Source organism: Python bivittatus, unplaced genomic scaffold (assembly GCF_059951505.1).
Source record: "Python bivittatus isolate LINGU-HERP-01145 unplaced genomic scaffold, Pbiv_v1 ctg000610_np1212, whole genome shotgun sequence".
Classification (NCBI taxonomy): Eukaryota; Metazoa; Chordata; class Lepidosauria; order Squamata; family Pythonidae; genus Python; species Python bivittatus.
The window spans coordinates 11,859,027-11,884,437 of record NW_028277088.1 but is presented as its reverse complement, the minus strand read 5'-3'; the positions used below and the strand labels follow the sequence as shown (position 1 = coordinate 11,884,437).

The 25,411-nt window shown below is 42.0% G+C and overlaps 1 protein-coding gene and 1 long non-coding RNA gene across 2 annotated transcripts; one reads left to right on the top strand and one right to left on the bottom strand.

The window, feature by feature from the left end:
- Positions 1-4,817: 4,817 nt before the first annotated feature.
- LOC148214563 (uncharacterized) lies at positions 4,818-10,657 on the bottom strand. Its single transcript, XR_015797807.1, has 3 exons — positions 7,433-10,657; positions 6,761-6,826; positions 4,818-5,037 (listed from the first exon to the last, which is right to left on the bottom strand). It is a non-coding gene; the product is annotated as an uncharacterized LOC148214563 (long non-coding RNA).
- A 2,260-nt stretch (positions 10,658-12,917) lies between these two features.
- On the top strand, positions 12,918-24,836 carry KLF6 (KLF transcription factor 6). Its single transcript, XM_025175659.2, has 4 exons — positions 12,918-13,778; positions 16,535-17,114; positions 19,641-19,764; positions 21,077-24,836. Exons 1-4 carry the CDS (start codon positions 13,677-13,679, stop codon positions 21,126-21,128), a joined length of 858 nt encoding a protein of 285 aa, XP_025031427.1. The 5' UTR covers positions 12,918-13,676; the 3' UTR covers positions 21,129-24,836.
- Positions 24,837-25,411: the final 575 nt, after the last annotated feature.

The window sequence follows — 25,411 nt, the reverse complement described above, 5'->3', positions numbered from 1 at the left end:
AGATAAAGAGAGGTGGAGGAAGCCCATTCGGACTTGCAAGATTGATGTCAGCCCTTCAAGTTAGATCAAACTAGGCATCCCATGTAATGCAGGTCAGTACTACTTTTATTGTAAAGTTATAGTAACAGAATCTCGCAAATCTTTGGGTGAACTAGGAAGAACTGAGACGTTTACTGAGGGTACATTCCTGCCCCAGACTCAGCCCTCTTTTATCTGACCATTGTCTTGATAGCAACTCTTCTTCCTGTCCCTCAAGGCCGTTCCCTCTTTCCTCTACAGTTTTGATTGTGGTTGCAACCACCATCTTCACTTTTTTAACACCCCCCCCACACACATACACTCAGGGCTTAGTTTCCAAAAAAAGGAGCAGGGCTCCCATCATGCAGTCAAGGCCACCCTCTTGACTTCTCTGCCCTGATGCTCATCATTCTTCTTTCCATTTGTTTCCAACCCCCCTGACTTTTTCTTAAAATGGGGGCCCCGAGCCAGGGATAGCATTTCAAGTGGCATCTCATGAAGACAGAACCCCATGGAAAGACGGCTTCCCCTGACTGGGGAAATCTCCTTCTGCAAAGATGGCTTCCCAAGGCTCTTTGGTTCACAAACAGGAACTTTGGGAGCCTCGCATAGCCTTGGAGGAAACACACAGGCTGCATTTGGGGACGAAGCAGCGGAGCAGCCAGTAATCCTTGTGGATCCCTCTGCGCACAGGCTGTAGTAGTAAGGCAACGACTCACAGATGTGTTGTTTCAATAAATGCAACCAGGGTCCGGCCCAGTGCTATTTTTTCCCCTTTCTAGTTATAATTAATTAATAATCATTGCAATAAAACATTCTTTCTTGGACAGGACAATGGAAGCATTTACCCATTTGCATCGATTAAGTGACATCCCTCACAGGTGTAAAGTTACTCCTGTGTGGGAGACCCATCTGCTGACTTGGCAGCCATTCTTTCCTCCGTGAAACGTCTTGGATCAGATAATTTCGGCATGAATGTTGATGGATTGCGTTCTCAGGCACTAAATGTGCGAGTGGGATAGGAACATTCGTACAAACAACCATCTTGTTTGCCTGCAAATGTTCCTAGTTGTAAAAAAAAAAAGTACTGAAAAATGCAGCCCAGCAAATCTACATAAAGAGGGTGATCTCAGAACAGTCTGCCTTTGCATATATCGTTGCGATCTTTCCAAAATGCTTTCAGCGGTCTTTAAGAACAGAAGTGTGATTTAGCTACTGCATATTCAATGAAAAAGAGGGGGAAAAAAATCAGCTAGTTAAAAGCGTGCTTCCCTCCCTCGGTGGCCTTACAGTGTTTGTCCTTCAAAGACTGCAGTGAGTTTATTTACTTTTCGTCCATGCGTCTCAAAATTAAGGTCAAGGGATGATTTTAAATATTATATTCACACAGACCCACAGACTCCTCCAAAAGAAGAGAGACTCCTCTGCAAGTCTAATAATGCGCTAATTCTTTGCCATGTAAAAATAGGGGATAGATATATTTGTGAGCTCATGTGTGTGTGCTCAACAAATGCTGACTGTGAATTTCCACAATGAAGTCGTCATATGTTTTCTTCCAGAAAGAAAGAATGTGTGGAGGAGGGAGAGAATGTTTGGGGCAGGAAAACTGACATTTCACATTACCCTTTGCTGATGGGACGTTTTTAACAGCAGGTAAAAACTCACACGTACTCATTCCACAAGACTGAAGGCCTGATTGTGGGGCCAAAACCACATGACTTGCTCTTGTTGATGACCTTTGGTGGGACCGTAATGGAAAGTTATCCTGGTTGTGCTTTGGATCTCTTGGTGGCCTTCAATATCATTGCCCATAGTATCCTCCTGGTCCAGTTATGGAGGCATTGTTCTTCACTACTTCTCTGGGTAGAGAAAGGTGAGGTCTTCAGCTACCTTCTTTAGGAGGTATTATGTGGCGTATTCCTCCCCCGTCCACTGTTTAATATCTATATGCAGTTGCTGGGAACAGCTGCTGGCTCAGGGGAAGTAGCATAAATCTGCTGGTGATATCCAGTTATTTTAGACTGAGTAGGAGATGTGGTGGAGGTTTTGACCAGGTGCCTAGAAGCTGTTATGGTTGAATAGGAGGAAGCAGGCTTAGACTGAATCTTACCAAGACAGAGTAATTGTGGATTTGAAACCTGACTGAGTCTAGAGATAGTCTACCTTTGACACTTGGACGATGTAGCACTTCCCCAGACAGAGCTAGCTTGCTACTGGTGATCCTTCTGGATTCACACCTCCTGCTTAAATAGCAGGGGGAGGCCCTGGCCATGAGAGTCTTTGCACAATTACAACTTCCGTGCTGTGACCTTTCCTGGATCAGGATATTTTATGCAGTCACTCATGGTAGAGAGTAAGGAAGACTATCTTGATGGAGATATGCAAGAACTGTTGGTTAGGCAAAAGGAGCTGAACGTTTTTAAGTCTAAAAGTACGAGATAACATTCAGAAGCAGCTTGGACAGGTGCCTCCCTAATTCACTGAACTATATGGAGGAGGTACAGCACAATCAGACTGGCATGACTGTGTTATTATAGTCAATCTCAATAAAAATAATTTTAGTTTTCCCGTGGAGTTGGTTTCCTGGTCTGGTCTACCTAGTGGGCCTGACACTCATGCCCTTATTACTTTCTGGTTGGATTACTGCACTGTATTCTACATGGGACTGTTCTTGAAGACCATACAGAAGCTTTAGCTGTTGCAATGTGCAATAACCCAAGTAGTTATGGATTCACCAAGGTTGGCCCAGGTAACACAGCTACTACAGGAGCTGCATTGGTGGCCAGTTTGCTTCCAGGTGGGATACAAGCTGTCGGTTATCATCTTCAAAGTCCTACCTGGCTCAGGTCTTGGATATCTCCATGACAAACTTCTCCAAGTTGAATCCATCCAGTAAGATGTAGAACAGAGGGCCCACCAAGGAAATGTCATCTTCAAGGACTCTAGACTCAAGCTTTCTCTGTGATGGCCCCTCTCCTATGCAACAGCTAACCCCAAGATATCCAAAACACCTCTTCCTTACTGTATTTTAACATTACCATAAAAACACTGCTCTTCAGAAAGGCATCTGGGGACAAGTGAATTGATATTCCCCCCAAATAATGGCACATTGAACTGACTGGCTATAAAATTAATTGATTGTATTAACTGATTTTTATTTGTAATCTTCTGTTATTAATACTATTAAGCTGATCAGAATAACCAAAAATGAAAACTTGTATAAATTGTTGTAATATAGTAATAATCATTAATAATATAAAGCTAAATTTATTTAAAAATGAATTTTATTTCAGTTGGTCAGAAGATGGGATATCTAAATCAGCTTATTGATGAAGTTACAATATTTAGATCCCATGGCTTAATGCACCTGACTTACTGCCTTTTTTCCTACTAGTCCTTATTCAACTTGATGAAAGAGAATTTGCCTTTAAAAAAAGTGTAAAACATATTTTAAAAAGTACATTTTACTTCAAGTCAGACTCAACCCCTGATGACTTAATGCACATATCCATGTAATTTCTTAGCAGCTATACAGAAGTGGTATATCACTGTCTTATTTGGGGAAATCTCTCCTCTTCCTTCCTTGAATTACAAGAAAATCAAAGTTTCTGAGTAGTCATCTTTAGAAGTTTTGCAGAAGTACCAAAAAGAGCAAAAACTCAAGGGTTACATTCTGGCTAAAATCACAATTAAGTCATCTGAAGGAACTGTGAGCCTTCCAGATTGTTGTTCCATCCAGTACCCATCAGAATCATGGATGATGGGAGTTGTAATCCACCACCTGGAGGATCACAGGCTGCTCACACACTTCATTGAACAAATAGCATTTGGATTCAAATACACCATTTTGCACACGATTTGCATCAGTATAGGCAGCTTTCTGTTCCTGATACAAGCCCAACATTTCCACAAGTTTTTATGAAAACAATGCTGTTCGTCTGCCCCAGTGCAAACATCTCATTAGTACTAACTTAGCAGCAAGCCAACCCCAGGTAGATCCAACGCATAGTTCAAGGAAAGCACGTTTATGAATAGCCCAGCCTGTTGCAGAAACGATCCAATTTGAAATTCAAGGGTGAGTCTTCGTTTATGACAGGAAGGGCTGCTAGGGCAACCACCATAACAGCTTTACAACAGGACCTGTAGCATACATATGAATAGTTCCACAGTTCCACGGGCTTTGCTTGACAACTTTCCAGTAATGGTGTTTCACAACTGCTCCAAGTTAATCATTGTTCCATCGTCTCGTCAGCGTCACTGGAAAGGACAACTCCCAGGAAGATCACCTACATTCTTCCTCGAGTGATCATCCAGGTCACCAGGTCATCTCAGTGGACTTTTCCCTTTACCTCTCCAGCAAGTGCGGCTATCCGGCATCTCTCAACCCACACATCACACCTGCCCCTTGAAACTTCCAACTATGCAGAAGTGCCAGGAGACAAGCATGTAGGCCCCTGCTTGGTGCTTAGAAGAACCTTCTACTCCAGTGTTGTCCAAACGTGGCCACTTTAAGGTGAGTGGACTTCAACTCCCAGAATTTCCCAGCCAGCCATGCTGGCTGGGGAATTCTGGGAGTTGAAGTCCACTCATCTTAAAGTGGCCAAGTTTGGACAACACTGTTCTACTCAGACAGATTGCTTGAGGCAGGGAGGACGGAGGACAACTCAGAACAGCCCGGTCCGCCTCTGCTTGATTTGCAGGAGATGCATAAGGATTTTGGAGGGGTGGTTGCTTATCCTTCCCCCTCTTCAATTAGGCCACGGAGATGAAGGGCGGGGGGAGACTGACATGCTTTGCTAGCTCTGTCTCACTCCCGGTTCCCATGAGGCACATCCCAACTTGTCAAACTGTTATGATCTGCCATCTATATCCTGTTTTTTGCTCTGCCTGGGGCACACAACTGCTGCGTGGTTTGATGTGTTTCGAAGTTGTAGCATTTCCACTTTCTGGTCCGAGGGGTTTTCATCCCACAGAGGAGCACTTCCTCTGAGCATCAGAGAGAATGCCGTGGAAAGGGAACTACCATAATTAATAAAAAAAAAAAATAATAATAATACATGATTACTGCAGCAAGACTTCTTCATGCACAATTTTGGAAAACCCAGACACTACCAACACTACAAGAATGGTTGTTAAAACTGATGGAAATGGCAGAAAATGATAAACTGAATTGCTTATTAAAAGAAAACTCAAATAACTATTACCTTAAAGAATGGAAACCATTGATGGACTATTTGCAAAATGCAGGTGGGGTGAAGCTTACATGGGGATTTGAAGATGAGATTATAAATGCAATGGGATATGTTTTGACAAAGAATTACTCCTACTTAATGTATTAAAAATAGCACTTATGATAGTCTTACTATTCCTAAGACCAGAGATAGATTGGAAGTTATCTATTTTTCATATCTTTTTTCTTTTTCTTTTACTTTATCTCACTTTTCCTTTTCTTTATAATTTGTATTTTCAATTTTCTTTTTCATTTCTAACTTTTAACTTTGTAACTTTAAAATTTTAATAAAATATTATATAATAATAATAATAATAATAATAACGATGATGATGATGATGATATCCTGCAACGATATCTTTAACACGATCGAACAACAACATCTGCCTATGCCAGGTCCTTGGGAAGGACTCAGTAAATGAATAAAAATGCCAAATCCAGTCTAAACATCTGGCTGGCTGTGCAACCAACCATCATCGTCATCTGCATCATCATTATTATTATTATTATTTAAAAAGCTAAGAGAAGCCCAGCACAATTAGGATCTGCAAAGGTTTAACTGCTTCAACAACAGTGAAATGCTCAGTGGCAGCAGCAGGAAATGTTTCCTCTAACTTTTTTAAAAAGTGAAGGTCTCCCTGAAGTTGAACACAACTTCTGGTGACTGAGTAGCCATGTACATGTTCTTCTCTTGGGCAACAATATAGAACTGCATGGCTCTTCTTTTTTTTTTTCCCCAGCGTCATTGGCAGCTCTGAGATTTCCTGGTGGTTTCCCATCCAAATGCAAATCAGGACTGACCCTATTTTGGGCTTTTTGAGTTCAGCCGAGGATAGCTAAGTGCTGCCACCAGCTATGCAAACACACCGGGGTTTGTTTGAACATACATAAGAGCATGATTTGTTAACTGCAGATGAATGTGGGGCTTAGGAATGACAACGCAGTAACAACCTGATGCCTTAGCTCCCCTGCCATAGGAGATGAACAAGAAGCAAACTTTCTAACCCTTCCTACAACCTCGTTTGTTTCAGCACGAGCCTTCTGCTCATACAAATCGGTTACTACCCCCAATGATGCTCGAAAGATGAAGCATTTATCATGACATCACAACTTAAGTTCTGCCCTTCCGTTCTTGCCATACAACACTGCATCCTATGACCTAAGTCATAGAACTGGTGTTGTGAGTCATGTTGTGTCATTCACTCTCCCCCCGCAAAGATGTCTGTGCTTCTGCTCGCTTATTCAACATGGTGTACGATGCAAGAGATTTGCAAGAAAAAATACTGGCAAGAAAAAGATCTGGCCTGCTATTTTCTTTATTATAACCTGAATATACAGTTATACGCAAGAAATATTGTGCTCCTATTTATGTATATTGTGTATCCACATTGATGTGTGGATATGCCCACTGAAGTTACTAAATGAGACTGAATTAGGGACAAAATATTAAAACGTTCAGAAAGCAAAGTAGAATTTCTGTTTTGACATATTTGTACAAGACGATATTCCTACCTATGAATCAGTGGAAGATACTTTGGGACCCTTCACAACAGGTCCTGTCCAAAGAATCACAGAATCCTAAAATAGAAATTTTCAAGGACACTGTGTTAAATAATCTTCATGGCTCAATGCAGAAATGCAATATAAAACGGTTATTTTGATTCATATTTTCATGTATGATCCCACCCACATCAGAACTACAGTTTATTCCTGGAGGCAAGACAAAGAAACTTGGGGAAAAACTCACACATTAAAATAGGTTTTATTTCTTTGTGTGGCAAGAACAGGATATAAGAATGATGTAATTTCACAGGTTTTAGCCAGAAGTATATATTATTATATGTCAGGCCCTAAGCATAATATGGTTATCTGATGTAACTGAATTTGGGCAGAGGGGCGGGAGGGATCTTGTATTTTTATATAGAATACTCTAGGACAGTCTTTTCAACCTGGTGTGCTCCAGATGTTCAGAAATTCTACACATCTGGAGGGCAAAGGGCAGGGAAGACTGCTCAGGGACAAAAGGAAGTACTTTCATTTATTTTTTTCATTTTATGCAAATGAAGCATGGATGAGTTGCAACTATTTATGCGGTTACATTCAACCTGCATTGAAACCAGTTCCAAGGAATGCATATTTCTCCAGCAAAAAGTTAAACATTGTAAAAATCTCCCTGTAACTCACTTCTCTTTCTGAAGAGCGACATATGCTTGGAAAGACTGGGTCACCTTCAGTGAAAGGACATGTGGGTTTTTCAGTCCAAGAATGCTTTTTGACTTCCTTCCTTGTAAATTCAAAACAAACATTTCTGCTTAGTGAGACTGTACACAGAAGAACTGCTTTTCCCTTTTGTTACAAAATCCCCCAAAATGTCTAGTTTGATCACTCATTATCAGAAATCGTGGGAAAAAAAGAACAACTCTACAAGAATAATGAACGTTTAGCCATCATTACAAAAAGCAGAAACAAGAATAGCAAAAAGAACAATTCCTCCTGTATTGGACCACATTAAAATGGGGAAGAGAATATGTTAATTTGAATAACCAAAACTCCTAGGATGCAGAAATTGAACATCCCAGTGGAAAAGATTAGGAGTTGTTCTTCACACTAGTCTGCTATTTGTAGTGGGTTTTGTAGTCTATATAGCTCCCCCCTTCTACGTTTGAAGGGGTACAATCACAGGAGGACTGTGATAAGTAGGAAAACTTAATCCGGATCTTTAATTTCATCACTACTCTATTTCCCTTTAATACGCATCTGAACACATCTTTTAGCAACCATTTAAATACCAAAACACGTGTTTTATCTTCCATTAACCTTCCACTGGATTCCAATCTGTGATTATTAGCTACTACTGCTTACAGAAATTCAACAGGAAAAAAGAAAAATGAAGACACTTAAAAAAAAAAAAAATTCAAGAGCAGTTAAGATATCGTTACAAAGCCTGTATTTATCAGAGGATAATTTTATCATTACTTTTAACAAGGCATTTTCCATAAAATAGAGAGCTGCCTTCCAGATCCACACCACAAGGACCAGTAAGAATTTTTTTCTTAAATCAAAATCAGACTTGAAGGAGTTTCCAGACGATTTAGATCAAACAGATTCAGAAGAACGATAAAAGAAAAGGGAAGATAAGAAGCAACTATTAGCATGTCTGACTTCACCATCTGACTTCACTGGAGATTTTGAAGGAAAGGAAAGGAAAGGAAAGGAAAGGAAAGGAAAGGAAAGGAAAGGAAAGGAAAGGAAAGGAAAGGAAAGGAAAGGAAAGGAAAGGAAAGGAAAGGAAAGGAAAGGAAAGGAAAGGGAAAGGCTCTTCTCTCAAGCTCAACTCCTGTGACTTTATGGACATATGTATAATTCATTTTTTTTTTCTTCGAAATATGGAAGAAGTGGTTTCTACTGCCTTTTTCTGGGATTTTTTAAAACTTTCCAGTCTAGCTGTCAGTCCTGGGATTTCCTGATGTCTACCATCCAAATATTAACCAGCTCTATCCCTGTTTAGCCTCTGAGCCCATAAAACTAAAAGCCGAAAGACAAGAGAATCTCGCAATTGTGTAGTTTCTGAAATGTTTGGCTCTCTTACAGAAATGCAGAAAGTGAGAGAATGTGCCATCCTCCAGGTGCTCAGGACGGTTGACAGAACAGTTCTGTACACTTTGAGCAAGCCAGTAGCATCAAAAACACTGAATTGCCTCCTAAAATGTTTTCGTAGGACGTGAGCGCTAAAAAAGTGTTTCTATACCATTAGCATACTCACTTGCACTGGCACACTTTTCACTATCTGTCTGTGCACAATGGTTTTATTTCAGAGGGAGTTCTACAGCTTAACAATCTAGTTTTAGTCTTTAGGGTTAGGGTTAGAGCAGTGTTTCTCAATCTTAGCAACTTAAGACATGTGGCCTTCAACTCTCAGAATTCTGCTTACACATTTGCTGCTTACTCCTGGGTGCTATGAGGTCTAACATGTCACTACAAAAATGGTGCTTGCTCATCAGCAATTGCGTTCTCTCACTATACCCTAAGATTTCCCTGTAACCTGCCAGCCAGGCTACTTTTGGGACATGGTTTTAGCTCTTGTTTAGAAGTACGCTAGACCCCTGTTCAGTAATCTCCTGTTTTCACCTAGATCCAAGCACCTGCCTACACTTACCTCTCCGCTCCCCATCCCACTTCACTCCTTTCCTAGACTGCAGTAGCTTTTATGGAGAGCAGCTGGTGGCTGTTTTCCTGCTAGCAGGCAATTCTTGGTAGGAAGGAAAACCAAGCCAGGGAAATCCAGGAATTACTTTCCTTAACTTGTCCCACCTTAAAAGTAAGAACAGCACGAGTCACCAGCTGCAACAGTGAGGCAGAACAGAAATCAGCAGTGAGGACAGTTTATGCCAGCATACTTTTCCACTGCCTCAAGAAAAGAAAATAGCACTTTAATGCAGCCGTCTTGTTTTGCTCACAGTGAAGTGAGCACTCAGGATCCCCTGGCTCAGGCTGGTGTGCAAACCCAGAAAACTGGGTTAATTCCAGAGAAGACAATTCAGTTAACACTGGCTAAAATGTTACATAAAAATAGCTTCTCTCTCACGTCTCAGCCTAAATTCCACCCCTACCCCAGATCTTAAAAGTCTGCTATGGCTTTTGGCTTCCAAATTTTCATCCCTTCCCTTCTGATCCTGTATGCTCTTGTATGCACAGCCACTGCTGCTGCTCTTTGCGGACACCAGCGATAAATCATGTTGTCACACCACTGGTGATAACTCCCTGTTGGGAGGGCCGACATGATCAAGCGCCACAGGGCATGAACGTAATAACAATTCCTATGATACCAGTTGCTTTGCAGCAAGCAGTGACACCGAGGGAAACTTCTCCATAACCAAATGCGCTCACAGAACCCCAACCGTTTGCTCTGGGAGGCCACGAAGATGATGGGTCAGAGACGTTCACCCCCAGAAGACACGTTGCAAGCTGGTACTTGTTGCAAAGGTGAAGAAGGGTCTTGAGGTTCCCTCCCGTGATACAGCCTCTCTTTCCTTTTTATGAGATCCCCCAGGACGCAATTGCCACTAGAAACACGGGCAAGATGTGGAGCCAGGAAAGGTGATCAGCTCTCAGAAACCGACTGCAACATTTTCCTTTCCTTCGGGCTATCAAATCGAGCATCATATCTAAGTTTAGCTAGATTCATGGATCCTGCTAAACAATAAAGAGATTTGACCGGTGGCATCTAGAAACCGTATCGGATGACCTGCGGTACGTATGGACTCATTCACTATGGTTTGTACGCCATGGTTTAAGAATGAGCAAAATGTGGGGCCCCAGCCATTGGGGCTTTTCCAACAAGGTATTGTTAAATCAAATAACAGTTTAGAGGATGGGTGTGTCCAGGCATCATGGCCAATCCAACATAGCTAGTAGTTAAAGAATGGTTAATATAATGTGTAAATCCAGCCATTAAACTTTCCAAAGCAAGCCTTCCATGTTTTAAATCAGGGTTCCTCAACCTCAGCAACTTTAAGATGGGTGGACTTCAACTCCCAGAATTCCCCAGCCAGCCAGATGGGAGTTGAAGTCCACCCATCTTAAAGTTGCTGAGGTTAAGGAACCCTGTTTTAAATGGGAAATCCTATCATCCTTGACTGTGGGACATGTTGGTTAGTGTTTTTAAGTTACTGGCCAAAACTTAGAAAAAGGACCAGGGTTACACCAAAGCCCATGCTAACATCTCAGCAGCTAGCCAACCTTGGTTGATCTTGAAAAACTAAACCAGGTCAGACCTGGTTAAATATTGGGTCATTAAGTCTAGTATCTACCTGCAGTCATGCTAGAAACACATTTTTGAAGTGAGCGCTTTAATCATGGTGTGATGTACTTGATCTTTGTTCTTTTACATCTGAAATGCCAAGTGTTGGTCACAGATGCTCGTCCCTCACCGATCTTCACAGAACTAAGCAGACCAATTCAAGCCCCAGATCAGAAACCACTAGGAAATCCTACCTTTTAAAAAAAGATATCACAGGAGACCATGGCAAACCACTTTTGTTGCCAAGAAATTTAAACAGACATATCCGTACAACCAGCAGGAGCCAGGACTGACTTAAGGGAGACTATCCTTTAAAAAAAAAAAAAAGCCCTTGTTAACCATTAAGATCTCCAGATGTGACAAAATGGGCTTCAGAATGTGGTTGTCTCATTTCTTACTACACTGGAGTGTTTAAAAGACCTTTGGACTCTGAGATCACACCCCTCATACAAAGGCATTCTGGTTAATTATTTTATATCTGTATCCTCTTTGTTCAGGTCCTCCAAAACCATCCTGCAAGCTTCTTTTAATAGAAGCAGATTGTCAGCCAGCTGATGGTTAACATGAAGGGGGGGGGGGGAGGAGAGGAAGTATTTCCTAAGCATCTTTATTGTTCACGGACTCCTATTTTCCAGAGAGCTCCAGAAGAGAAAATGATAAAAATTCCAAAATAAATCATACCCACCTACACAAAAACAGAGTTGTTATTGACAACCAGGATTGAAAGACAACCCTTGGCACGTGAACATTGGTGAAGCTTTAGCAATGGCTTACAGTCACAAGCACAGAGGGGGAAATGGATCTCTAGATTCCAGTTAAGCCAGGGTTCCTCAACCTCAGCAGCTTTAAGATGGGTGGACTGCAACTCCCAGAATTCCCCAGCCAGCTTGGCTGGCTGGGGAATTCTGGGAGTTGAAGTCCACCCATCTTAAAGCTGCTGAGGTCGAGGAACCCTGAATTAAGCTACCGAGTGAAACACAAGTTGTGGAGGGGGGCCCTTTTTGCTCATTGCGGGGGGGCAAGTCTTTTTGTAGCAACCTGGGAAAAACCTTGCAAGCGGAGCGTAAGGAAGGGGCGAAGGAGATGGGTCAAGCAAGCAGCTCTAAAATCGGGGGGGAAATCAGAGGACGACGGTTCGTGCACCCACAAGAGGAGGAATCCATCTATTTTTGGGATTTGGGGTTACAGGACTGAGTGTCAGATCAGCTGCGGGAAAGGCACCCCGGTAGCTTCCCGATTACAGCTTCCAAAATCCGGGCGGCCACTAGATGGCAGGAGAGCGAGCTCCCCGCATCGTCCGGATTTTTGCATCCCAGATAGCCTGCCGAGATGTCATGATCTCACCCCCGTCTTTTTTTAAAGCTGATCGCAGCTCATACAAATTGCTTAACATCTCCAGTTACTCTCCAGCGCTCCATGCGCGGCTTAGCAGCGCCCCCCAACTTCACCGTCGGTACTACAGCGACCCCCCACCCCCAGCAACGACAAACAACAAGCAAAACGTTCTCACTCTGAGTCGCTTCTCTAAAACGAGTTTCCAGCTTTATATACCCTTCTAAAAATAGCCTCTCGCTCCCAGGGCCAATCAGGACGGGTCGAATTTCGAATCGGGCCAATGGGGTGAGGCGTCACGGAGAGGTTCGGTCACGCCAGGAGGAGCCGAGATGCGCCGCGCGCGGCCATTGGGCTAGTCTGACATCATTGGAACGCGGTGTAACGAGTTTGTTGTTATAGATTGGGCAGCGTTCGGAGCCGGCGTAATGGGATCACGAGGTGGCGGAGGGCGGGGGAAGGGAGAGGAGTAAAGGGGGAGGAGCGAGTGTGGCTTTCAGCAGAAGGGAGGGGGAGAAAAGAGGAGGGAGTAGAAGGAGGGGGAGGTGGCGGCGAAGGAGAGCTTTGAAAGGGAACTTTTGCAGCGGGTTACATTTGCAGTCACCTCGGTGTTTGCAAATATTGAGTAGGCTTCTCAGCAACTATCTTCTGGAGACAGAGCCCCAGGAGTGGAAAGCAGCCTCAGCAGCAGCGTTGGGGAGACTCTGCAAAAGCAAAACAAAACGCGAGAGCAACAACAACAACAAAAGCCAGCCAGCCAAAAGAGAGGCGCAAAAGAACCCTGATACATTGCTGTGCAATTAAACTTTGCATGAAACTTTGCTTTTTTATATTATTTAACAATATCTACATCGATCTCTCTCTCCCTCTCTAACTTCGTCTGAGATACTGAACAGGAATTTAATATATATCTAGCGGTAGATTGCTATTATTATTATTATTATTATTATTATTATTTTCCCTTAAAGGTACTTTCTCCTGGGTATTTTTTCTTGTTGTTGTTGTTTTTTTCCCGTGATTTTTGCTCTGATTTTGGTGGTCGTCTTTTCTCTGGAGGAGGAGGAGGAGGAGGAGGAGGAGGAGGAAGTGAGACTTTGTAAATAGCTGGCCGTATTCCTGTCACCTCACCTGCCGTGCCGTCGCGATTGCAGCCGAGAGCCGCAGCCGAGAGCCCCGCCGCGCTGCTCCGCTCCTCTCCGCTCACCTGCGCCGGAGACCCGGCGGTCGGACGCTGCCTTTGCGGAGGGCTCCCGGTGGCCACTTTCTTCCCCACCCGCCCCCTCCCCCACGAAAGGCATGGATGTACTTCCGATGTGCAGCATCTTTCAGGAACTCCAAATTGTGCACGACACGGGTTACTTCTCCGCTTTGCCGTCTCTGGAGGAATACTGGCAACAGGTAAAGGAGGATGGGCTGTTTGCAGCCCCTTCGGGCTTAACATGGGGGAACCACAAGCCTGCTGGGGCTTCGGCGCTTGTTTTTTTTTAAAAAAAATGTTTTTATCTGCCTGGGTCAGGGAAGAAGCTTCGGGGACAGATCGCCTTTGAATTGCATGGGGGGGGGGCTCTTTGCATCAGGGCCGTTGGCAAAGCGAGGACGCGTTTCCTTCTTTCCCTACTGCGCGGTGCTTCTCGTCCCCCCTCCTCGGCGCATTGCTATTCCGACCGTGGCTGTCAGAACTTGTGAGTAGCGGCTGGGTGTATTTTTGAACGCTCGTTTGCTCGCTCGCCTGAATGGGACTCTCAGCCGCTCGAGCGAGCGCTGGAGGCTCTCGATAAATCATACGCTAGAACCGAACCGAATTCCCAAGTTTCTGCGATTTGCCCGATTTGCGATTCTTGGCCAAAAAAAAAAAAAGTTCCCCTCTCTCCTCCCTCCCCCCCCCCTTGAAGCCAAGCCAATTGCTATAAGGAGAACTGGTCATCCAAACAGTTTTGTGTTTGGAAAGAGTTGTTTTCCGTACTTCTCCTCCTTCCCCCCCCCGCAAGAAAATCCTCCCCCAAAATGGGGGGGGGGAATCATCTCTTCCAGCACTGTACTATTTTTATGGCAGGATCATGGACAGCTTTTTTTAAAACACCCCCCCCCGCAGTATGAGTTGTCAGTCATATGACAATGATTCCCCCCCCCCCTCTCACCTTTTGCTATGAGTCCTAATAGAGGAAAATCTGAGGCTTGTTGCCTTTAATGGACATGATTCTTTTTTTTTTTTTTTTTTTTGAAGTCCGTGTCATTGAATTGCCTGGAGAATGTTTTTGCCCTGCTCTGGATTTTTCCTTGAGGGTGGGGGTTGAGAAGAAGGCATGTTTCCATGCCTCTTCTCCATACTATGATGATTGTTCTCTCTAACCCAATTGAATTCATCTGGGTTTCGATTTGTAATGCTTGGAAGCCAGTTTTGGAGGTTGAAATCGAAAGCTTTACCAACCTTTTGCAGGTCTGGGGGTTGGTCTTCCCCACAACATGCTCTCTCCCTTCTTCTCCCCCCCCCCCCTTCTTTCCAGGACAGCCCTGCTAATAATGGGTCTAAGTAGCTTTTCTTGGGGTGCTGAGATTTTTGCTAAGATCCAGATTCGACTCTTCGTAGCCTTCAGAATCATTTTAGCCCCTCCAGCTGATCCTCAACATTCATTTGCATAATAGGGAAATTTAAATCCATTCCTGAGTGTTAAAACCTGCTCTTTCTATAAATTTCCTTCGCTGGTCAATAGCTTTGCCTTGTCTTTTTAGTAAGGTGTTGGAAGGGCATTGCAATCAGTTTCTTCATTATAGGGGAACCTATAAATATTGATCAGAGAGAGATTATTTTGCTTTCTCTTTCCCTGTGCTTCCCCCATAAACACGGATGTAGCAAAATACTATCCAGTTTTCTTCCCTTTTACTTAAGAGCACGTCTCTCTGAGTTTAGTGAAGCTTATGTCCAGGTAGGTATGTCTAATATTGGAAGTCAGGAGAGAGAATGTGGAAGTCAACAGGGTGCTGTGACCAATTTACTTAAAGCTGATACTGAAGGGGGGGGGGACGTGCAGCATTTTCTTTCTCTCACACAATTGTGGGAGGAAGGACTCTTGCCCAAAATAAGACAGCTCATGCTAGGCTGACAATTTTGCCTAGAACCTGATCATGAATACAATACAAATGATCAAGAGGATTCGTGCGGCCAATGTTTTCCTGTCATGGCTCCAATATGGTTGCACTGCTTCCTTACTTCTAAAGCAGTCGAGGAGGGTTGAGGAAAGGGGGAAAACTCTGCCATTCAAAGTCTTGTTTGTGTCTTTTAGTGGAGGATTTTTGAAAAAACAAAAAAACAAAACCTGTCCTGTTGCATGTAGATTTGAACCATGAACATTCTTGGCAGAGAGTCATAATTTTTAAAAGGAAGTCTCCTTTGGCATTGAGTGAAAGAAATAAGGGGATGACTCATACCAGTCCACTCTTGGCCAGGAGATAAAGTTCTCCTCCATTGTTGGAATCAGCGGTAGGACCTTAAAAGTTGGGGTTTTCCATGCTTTTTCCTTTTGTCTCCTCCGTTCAATGCCCTGTCAGAGTTCTGGGGGTTTTGCTGATGATGATCCTGCTCTCTCTGCGAGAAGTGCCTCATTTTATGAAAGACTCATGCCTGTGTGCTTGGAAAGGACATTCTTTGAATGTCTCCCTTAGGCTGAGTTCTCATGCGCAGGAAATGGCTTGGCTTGGAAGGAAGATGTAAAATCGGCCACAACACATGCGGCTTAAATTTAGAGTGCAAACCGTAGTTCTGTCCACTTGGTGGAAGTTCAGTTGAGTTTTTCCCTTCAGTGTGAGTTAATAAACTAACCTAAACAAATTGGGGGAAGGTAGCATTGACTTAAAGCTAACCCCACTGAAAATCTTTTTATGAGATGCCTGTTTAGTTAACTCATAAGGGAAATGGCTGGAGAATGTAGCTGGGTTACTATTTTTGACTGCATTCTTGACAGGTTTTTGAGAATTACACTGTTTTTTTGGAACGGCCATCAGTTGGAGCTTGAGTGGCCTTTAACTTTGAAGTACCCTAGCAACCAGAAATAAACTCTCCATCTTTGAGTGCATATGGCTTTCTGCTAAAATTTTCAGAGTGTTCTTAGAAGTGAATGATTTTTTCAATATCTATTTATGTATTTTTAATTCTGTAGACCTGCTTAGAGCTGGAGCGATATCTTCAGAGTGAGCCCTGCTACGTGTCTGCCTCCGAGATAAAATTTGACAGTCAGGAGGATTTGTGGACCAAAATTATTTTGGCACGAGAGAAAAAGGAGGAATCTGAACTGAAGACAGCAAGTGCTCCAAAGGAAGACAACCTAAATAGCCAGAGTTTAGAGACTAACAGTTTGAATTCTGATATCAGTAGCGAATCTTCAGACAGTTCCGAGGAACTTTCTCCTACAACAAAATTTACCTCGGATCTCATAAGTGATGTCTTAGGCTTGGCCAGTGCTGGAAACTTGAGTTCATCTGTCACCTCCACTCCTCCTTCTTCCCCTGAGCTGGGCAAGGAGCCATCTTCTCAACCATGGAATTGTGCCCCCAGTGAATTGCATTCACCTGGCAAAATCCGTACTGGTACTGGTGGAAAGACTGTGGAAAAGGGTACCCTGGTCAGTGGAGATGCCTCTCCTGATGGGAGGAGGCGGGTTCATCGGTGTCACTTCAATGGGTGCAGGAAGGTTTATACCAAAAGTTCACACCTGAAAGCACATCAGCGTACCCATACAGGTGAGTGTTCACATGGTCTCTAGGACCGACCAACGTGTCTTGCCTTATGTACTGTAGATATTGGCCTTAGAAGAGTCTCTTATAAATGAGGTGGGGTCCAGTTGCTGTATATGTATAATTTCCACAACTCAGGGTTTCATGACTCGGTCAGGAAAGGCCTAGGCCAGGAACTGAATGCATGGTACAGCTGTATGTATTCCCTGTAGAGTTCTTCCATGGAAGTGTTGCAACTTCCGTTGTGGGAGAAAAGCAGGAGATGAATGTAAGAAGGGAACTTCATTTGTTCCCAGTTCCTAGTTCCTTAGTAGCCCACTTCCTCTTAATAAGTTCTTCTGTGTCTTGTACCTTTAACATGTGGATTGTTAGTGGACGTTCTCATCCTCTTGGACTTTCCACATTCTACTCCAGCTGTTTGCTGGTTCATACTATGTGGTGTAATCATTCTCCTCATCCTCTTGCTTTTCATGGTCAGCCAAACTGCATGCACCAGAATATCATAAGGAAGGATCTTTTGTTCAGTTTCCCCAAAACATTAGTCTTTAGAAAGCCACTTGGAATTGGCTAGCTTCCAAAGTGTCTCTAGCAGATTATGGTAAAGAAGACCTTGATGCTTTAGTGTCATAATATTTCACAATTTCTGGAGCAAGAACTCAAGGCCATCAGATAATGCAATGCCAGCTGAGGTTTCCCAGAATGCAAGGCCTCACTTCCTCATTCTTTTCCATAACCCGTTGCAAATTTGTATCTAAGCTGGGTGGTTCATGTATTTGTTTCTGCATGGCTGGTTTCTGTTGGTTAATTGCCTCATGCCTGAGAAGGTGAACAATTACTTCATCATTTCTAAAAGGGAAAAATCTCTCAAGTAAAAACAAGACAAATCTGAAACTTGGTAACAAAAGGGAAGCCAAAAAATGTTTTGGTAAAGAGGAATCTTTAAAGGATCTTAAAGACAGGCTGGATTCCATATCGTCTTAAACCTTCATGTGGTTAGTGTGTTGTGTAATCCCAAGCAATTAAGGTTTAATCAGTAAACCATAATTAAATGGTTGCTTAATTCTGGGTCACTCATGGCATTTGTGCTGCAGAGTCACCCCCTGCACGCATAAGTACGTCGTTTACATCTGGAAAGGTGACAGTTGATTTACGACCATTTAATTTTTGTGCCTTTCCATTCATGAGAAATCTACCGAATGTTATCCTGGTGAAACTCAGATGTCAAAACACATTCCGATTCCCTAGTGCAGCCTGAAAAGATGTGGAGTGGAATCAGAGCTTCTATAAATTTTTTATAGTGGAAGAAGCTGCCATGGTTGTTTCTGAACATGAATATTGTACTGCTTTTAATGACTCCATGGTTAGATGCACCAAACCACTTAGAAACGTGCACAGCGAAGTTCTACATTTTGAGAATAGCTAAAAGGGTTCCTCCTTCTCAGAAGGAGGCTGAAGGCTGTTTTTACATTTTAAAGGGAGAACTAGGAAAAAAACCCTATTCTAATTCACCAATTAACCCTTGGGAAAATGGAGGAAAGAAAAAAGATGGTTCTGTTCTATAGTCATTGTGCTATAAAATTGAAAGTTAATATGTGTGGTAGTTATCAGGAAAAGAGGAACCAAATTTACCCAGAACCAATGACTAGAAATGTGGTTGGGGAAAAAAATGCTGGCCTTTCACTTCAGAGCTAATGCTACTGAAGATGGTTTTATTCCTTGTTTTTATTCCCCACCCACCATTTGGCCCATGTATTCTGTCAAGGTTACTGGATATTTACAAAGAGAAACAAAACCATACAGGAAGCTTAACTCGTAGAATAGAGTTTACAGACCTCTTATTTTACGTTCAGTGGCAAGGCAGCTTTTCAAATGGAGGTGGAAATGGTTGAAACCAAAAACATTGTCCTAATAAGATGGTTAAAAGTGTTTGAAGGTGCAAAATTTCAGTATTCTTATCACCGTACGTTTACCCAGCATACTTATTAAAGCTGTTATCTATAAGATTATTTGCTTATTTATTTATTTAGCTTTATTAGCCGCCCAAATCCAGTGGACTCCATTGGACTCTGTTACATGGTTTATACCCCCGGTGACACCTCTCCTTTAGTTGGGGCCCAAAGAAACGGAGAAGCAATTTTTGTAAAGCATTTGTAAACCTGATCATCTGAAAGCAGTTTGTACCTGAACCAAGTGACTAGATAAATGGTGACTTTTCAGGCCTAATTTAAAAACAAAACAAATTCAGACTTCTTACTATTCAGGGCATTCCAGAAAGTTTAGATGACTGGAATCTTTTTGTCAGGATTTGATGCTTTGCTGATACAGCAAAACTGTCAGCTCAAAAACAAATTTTCCATCAGCATTCTTGGAAGTACTTAGTAGGCTATTATGAATTAGCATGAGCAACTTTGTTTCTATATCGTTGGTCTTTAAAAAAAAAAAAAAAAAGAATGCTCAATGAGTCAATATTCCTCTTTGGAGAACTGTCTAGATAGATAATGATCACTGTAAATGTATTTTTTTGTTTTGCAGGAGAAAAGCCTTACAGATGTTCATGGGAGGGATGTGAGTGGCGTTTTGCAAGGAGCGATGAGCTCACGAGACATTTCAGAAAGCACACGGGTGCAAAACCTTTTAAATGTAATCACTGTGACAGGTATGTGGATCAAATCTTGTTTTGTATCATTTGATTCCCCAGTGCTTAGAAAACAGCAAGTTGCGTGCGCCTTCATTGATGAGCAATAGCTTAGTATTGTTTTAAACATAAAAAGGGCCTCTTTTATTCAGGAGGAAAATTTGGATCTCTGTTTTGGGAAGTTTTGTCCTGTTCCTACAATTTTTCACTTGTATATTGAAAGAGGAGGTATTCAAAATGTTTGGTGGTCCAATGCCCCAAATTTGAAATGTCCTGTTTTGACCTTACCAGAAATGTTTCAACACTGTTCCAGCTTTCCTGGAAGCGTTCCAACTTTGCAATGAAGTTGGAACATTTGTATTTGAAATAATTTCTGCATAGTTTCTGGATAAATAAAAGGGCAACTTTCTTAACCGATCAGGAAAGCAGTAGAACAAATTGATAGGAGGCCTCTGCAGGATCTCTGGAGGAGAGGTTAAATTCTCCTCGGAATCATTAAATCACGTATCACTGTTGCCACATGTTCAGTTAGATGGACTCTGTGACCTTGAGCACTTTTTAAAGACTTCCACTTTTGCCACTGGTGGTCTTTCATACCGTGCAATAGGCTGAGATGTGGAGAACCTGTAGTCCTCCAAATTTAACTGAACGACTTCTCCCGTCAGCCCTGGCAAGATCTGGAGATACAGGGTCAGAGAGATTATGCAGTAGTGACTAATGTGTTGAATTTGAATAAGTTAAAGTCCCTTATCAGATACAAGGCTGTAGGGATGACCTTCAGTGCATTCCTCTTTCCATGAGTTGTTGTAGTGTTAACATGCTGATCTAAGCTTCTTCTAGTAATAAAGGTAGATGTTTACTTGCCTGGTGACTGATGAGATCACAATCACTGTGTTGAAGAGTCAGTTCACATGCAAACGTTTAGCTGCAATGCAATATCTTCCATGCCAGCCACGTGGCGGAGTGATCACTTCACTGCTTTGCACATTTAGCAGACAGTACCTCGCTGTGTTGGATTGATTGTAATAGGAGTTATTCTGCCCATTGCGGGTGTCTGTAATTAAGCTTGGTGTAGAGTTGAATTGCAGTTGATAGCATTGCACTTAGCAATGGCCGTGAACGAGGAAGGTGAATAATATTCCCATTTTACAAGAATGGCATCCAGGCTAAGAAATCACTAAAGAACCTTGTAGGCAAGTTGTCCAACTGGAATTACAGTTTTTTGGAGCTGCCCGCAAGCTCAGAGTTTCAATAATCGGTCCTAAATCCAGCTGCATTTCTTGATGCCCCGCTGAAGCTTGACCTTAAGTATCCTCTCTTTCTTGATGGACAGGTGCTTCTCCAGGTCTGATCATTTGGCTCTTCACATGAAGAGGCATCTCTGAATGAGTGGAGAGCTTGAATCCTGTGGGCTAAGAGGCTTCGAGGTCAAGCTGGCCTTGGAAGAAGGGATGCGTATTCCAGCCAAAGCATGCCATTTTGCACCCTAACTCAGTTGCCTCCAGGCCCTCTCTTCCTTGGAAGGTCTTCAGAGGGCTAGACAAGTCATGTAAGAAACGGCTGCAGTGACCACATGGTGCAGGTCTCCAGTCCTGGGGACCCAACCTTCCGAATGGCTTCCGACACCTTCTGCCGTGAGCGCACTGAGAGTGTTAATGATTGGACGACTGTGTGTTATGGAGGATCTACTGGACGACTGTATGCTGAGGCACATTTAAAAAAAAAGAAAAAAAAGAAAAAGAAAACATTTGTTCCTTGTGGTTGTTTTATAACCGTAAGAGAGAAAAGGTTGTTTGAACGGGGGATTTTTTTTATTTTATTTTATTTTATTTTATTTCTATTTTATTTTTATTATTTTTATTTGGGGGGGGTGCATGTGAGGAGTGTTATGTAAGATGGAGAGACGCTCATCATTTCGATGGGGGAGGGGGAAATGGTGTCTGCACCTTTTTCTTTTGCTTTCTGAAGGGGGAGACGGAAGGGAGGGAAGGAAAATCAGGACAGAGAAATGTCGGCATGGGCCCCAATCCTGTGTGAAAGGAGCTCTTGGTGTGTGGTCCAGCTATTAAATGTGCAATGTCTCAAGTAGCTTGTTTGACTCGCTACAGAGCTCATTTGTAATCCATTGTATAAGCTGTGTATTTACAATATAACACAACCTATAACTTTTTTCATTATAATACAAAGATGATTGCATGGTTCTGGAGAACTAGATGCTTTTCCATTCTTTAATCAGGACTGCCATTTCTCTCTCTCTCTCTTTCTCTCTCTCTCTCTCTCTCAATTACAGTTAAAAGCTGTTACAATGCAATTGGTTTAATGTTACGTAACATACCAAACCCAAATAGTGTTTTTTTTTTCCTTTAATTATTTTTTACTTTGTCCTGTTGGGTGGATAAAACCACTGTAGGTTAGAAATGGATATTTAAAAAGAAAACGAAAAAAAAATGAAAAAAAAAAACTCATGCAGCTGTTCCCCCCCCTACCCCCTCCAACCCCTTCCTCCTTCTCTTTTATTTATGCCTTGAGGTCTAATTTCTGGTTTTCTACCTGTTAATGCACTGTTGACCTTAATAATGGTGCCTTATGCAAATTGAACTTCTCTTTTGAGAGGTCTTATACAGGGGTATGAATGATATATGCTTTATTAAGGCTCTCTTTTCACCTGACACTTGTACTGTATCTAATGTACATTATGAAGAGGTGGGAAGAACATCGTCTGGTGTTCAGGGTGATCCTCAGCGTTTCCATGTAGAGAAGCCCCCATATAGACATCTGTACTAAAAAATCCATGGCATAATCAACCAGTTATAGCAACGAACGCATCCCTGGGTCCACCTTTTCACAAGGTTGATCTTGCACAACCTGTCCCTTTTCTGCGTCCCTCCCCCTTCCCGTTCAAGAAATTAAAACAAGTCCTCCCCCCCCCAAAAAAAAGGAAGAAAAAGAAAGAAAACTCTACTCAAGATGCTGTGTTTTGCTCATGCATTTTTTAAAAGTGCACGAGTAACTACAAAAAACTATTTGCTTGAAAGGCACAATGTCCACACCTGTATATTTAGCTTCCCCTTAATTAAAATGGAAAGGAAACAAGAAAAATAAAAAGCAAAAAAAAAAAAATAGAAGTTATCAAGTGGGCAGGATATCTATAATGTGTGTATATATCTATTTGTGTGTATAGTATCTGTAGCTGTGAGTGTGCGTGCATGTATATTTGTGCGTGGGGGTGTGGGTGTGCGTGGGGGTGTGTGTGTACATCTATAAATATATAGATAATATATTATTTTTAAGGATTGTATTGAGTTCTTTGCTAGAAAGTGTAAGGAGCCTTCCTGTTTTCCTGCATTTCATAGAGAAGAAGCAAGCAAAAATCAGCTTTCTGGGTTTTTTTTCTTTTTGAATTGATAAAACTTCTGAAAGATTTTGGCAGAGACTTGAAAGGGCGGAGGGAAACGAGGAGCTTCAATCGGTGTGCATGGTTTTTGCAAGAGAAGGCAGTTACTTCCCTATGGATAGGCACTTGCACACTCAAAAATTTCCTAGTGTTCAAAGTGCATTGGAGCCCTTCTGGGGGCAACGGTAGGATTGAGTGGTTTGGGAAGTGTTTTTTGTTGGTTTTCTTCCAGTTCTTTTTGTTTAATGCAGTGTTCCTCAACCTGAGCATCCTTAAGATGTGTGGACTTCAACTCCCAGAATTCCCCAGCCAGCATGGCTGGCTGGGGAATTCTGGGAGTTGAAGTCCACACATGTTAAGGTGGCTCAGGTTGAGGAACACTGGTTTAATACAAGCCACTTGGCTACTTTTAAGGAAAAGATGGTCCTCTTAGAAGCCCTGAGAAAGTTAGCCCCTTTCTCCTACGTTCACCCAGTAGCACGTTCCTCCTTTGTTCGCCTTTTGTTCTGTAGGGTATCGTTTTTGCTGCATTCAGCTGCTTCTCTCGCTACTTCATGCTTTCCTTGATGGTGGTCAGTGAGCTCTCTATCTCCCAAAAAGGGCATTTAATTGGAACTCGAAGGGCTAAGTGTATCTGTTTAGCCATTTCCGCATCGTATGGGAGCAATCCATTGATGGCTACTTAAAAATGGACACTTTCAGCTAAGACTAAATAAATAAATCCCAACCCCTCCGTTTCTGTCCTCTAAGCTTATTGAGAAGATGTAGAAATGTGCTCCTTGATGGTGAATTTATTCCTACGGGTATTTACCTTTTAGCTGAATTCGCAAGGCAGTTTTATGAGATGTTAGAAATAGTCATTCCCCAAACATTAAGCCAATGTGTTTTCAAAGCTGCCTTCCACAAGAACATAGCTTATTTCTTGCTATTTAGGGCAGCATTTTCCTGAAAATGATGGTTAAGATTAATAGTCCTCTAACCACGTTCAAAACCAATTGATCCAAGGCTAAGAGATACATAGGCCTACATTATCTGCATTGCGTTTTGATTTTTATATGCTTGAAAATGCACTTTTTAAGTTTAAAAGAAAACTTTCCCAAGAAAACATTTTATTATCTACAGATTATGGAAGTCTAAGAGATGTATGGCGCTTCATACACGCAGGGCACTTTTCTTTTTCACTGCATTGAGAGACGCCATTTCATAGACAAAAAATACCGTAGATCGGGAAAAACCTCCGTCTGCATGTATGAATTAGAATCCTCACCCTTTGATCAAGGCAATTCTGCAAGTTTTTCTGTTCCAGCATTTGTATTCGAGAGGGTAAGATTGCAATGTTTTCTGCTTAGCCATAATAATTTGCTATTAAAAAAAAAAAAAAAAACCTTGCAGTAGTTAGAAATCAGTTTTGTAGTTAAATGAGTACATTTTGTTCAGGTGATAACTGAGCCTCAATCAAGCTGAAAGGAAAAAAAATTGCTTGAAATTTCAGAAAAAAAAATTTCTATTCGTAAAATTTCTTTTTATGTTTGTTTGTTTTTTTTGGAAGCACCCTATTATCTAAAGAATCTCTTTGTAAGATTTTTGTAAAAAAATTTGTTTTACAAGATTTTATTTGAAATTGTTTTTTGCAAGATTGTTATATTTCTGTATGAATGTATTTTTTATTGGAATAACATAAAAAATTCTTATCAGCGTATTTGGTCTTTCTTTGTTTTTCTTCATGTGGAATTGAACCGTGCAAGAATTTCAGTTCTCTGGGCTTGGATTATTAAGGATAACAATTAGAATTATTACCCTAATTCATTACAAATGTTCAAACTACTTAACCTCTGAGTACAATTGAAGATCAAGACGGTGTTTTTCAAAGAACTTTAGCCAGAACTTCTAAATCAGGAAAAAGTTGATTCAGCTTTTGATTCTGCATTCAAATTGCCCGTGGCATAGCCAGTGCAAGAAATGTGTAACAGTTCCTGGAACCTCATTGTGATCATGGTTAGTTAGGAGAAAGAATTTCAGGAGGTGTGTATTGTAATTCAGTCCAAACCAGTGGAGGATATATGTTTCAGGGCTGTAGGGCCTTCTAGAAGTTAATTGTTCTTTTTTAAAATTAGAAAACATTGAGTCCATTTCCTGTATACCATAAAGCCTGATGAAGTCATAAGGCATTTTTTTCATCTTCCTTTCTCCTTTTAATGGCTCAAGTCTTTCACTGACCTGATAGTTAGTTAAAAGAAATAGGGTGGTGCTTCCCAGAAGTCCTAAGGACCTACA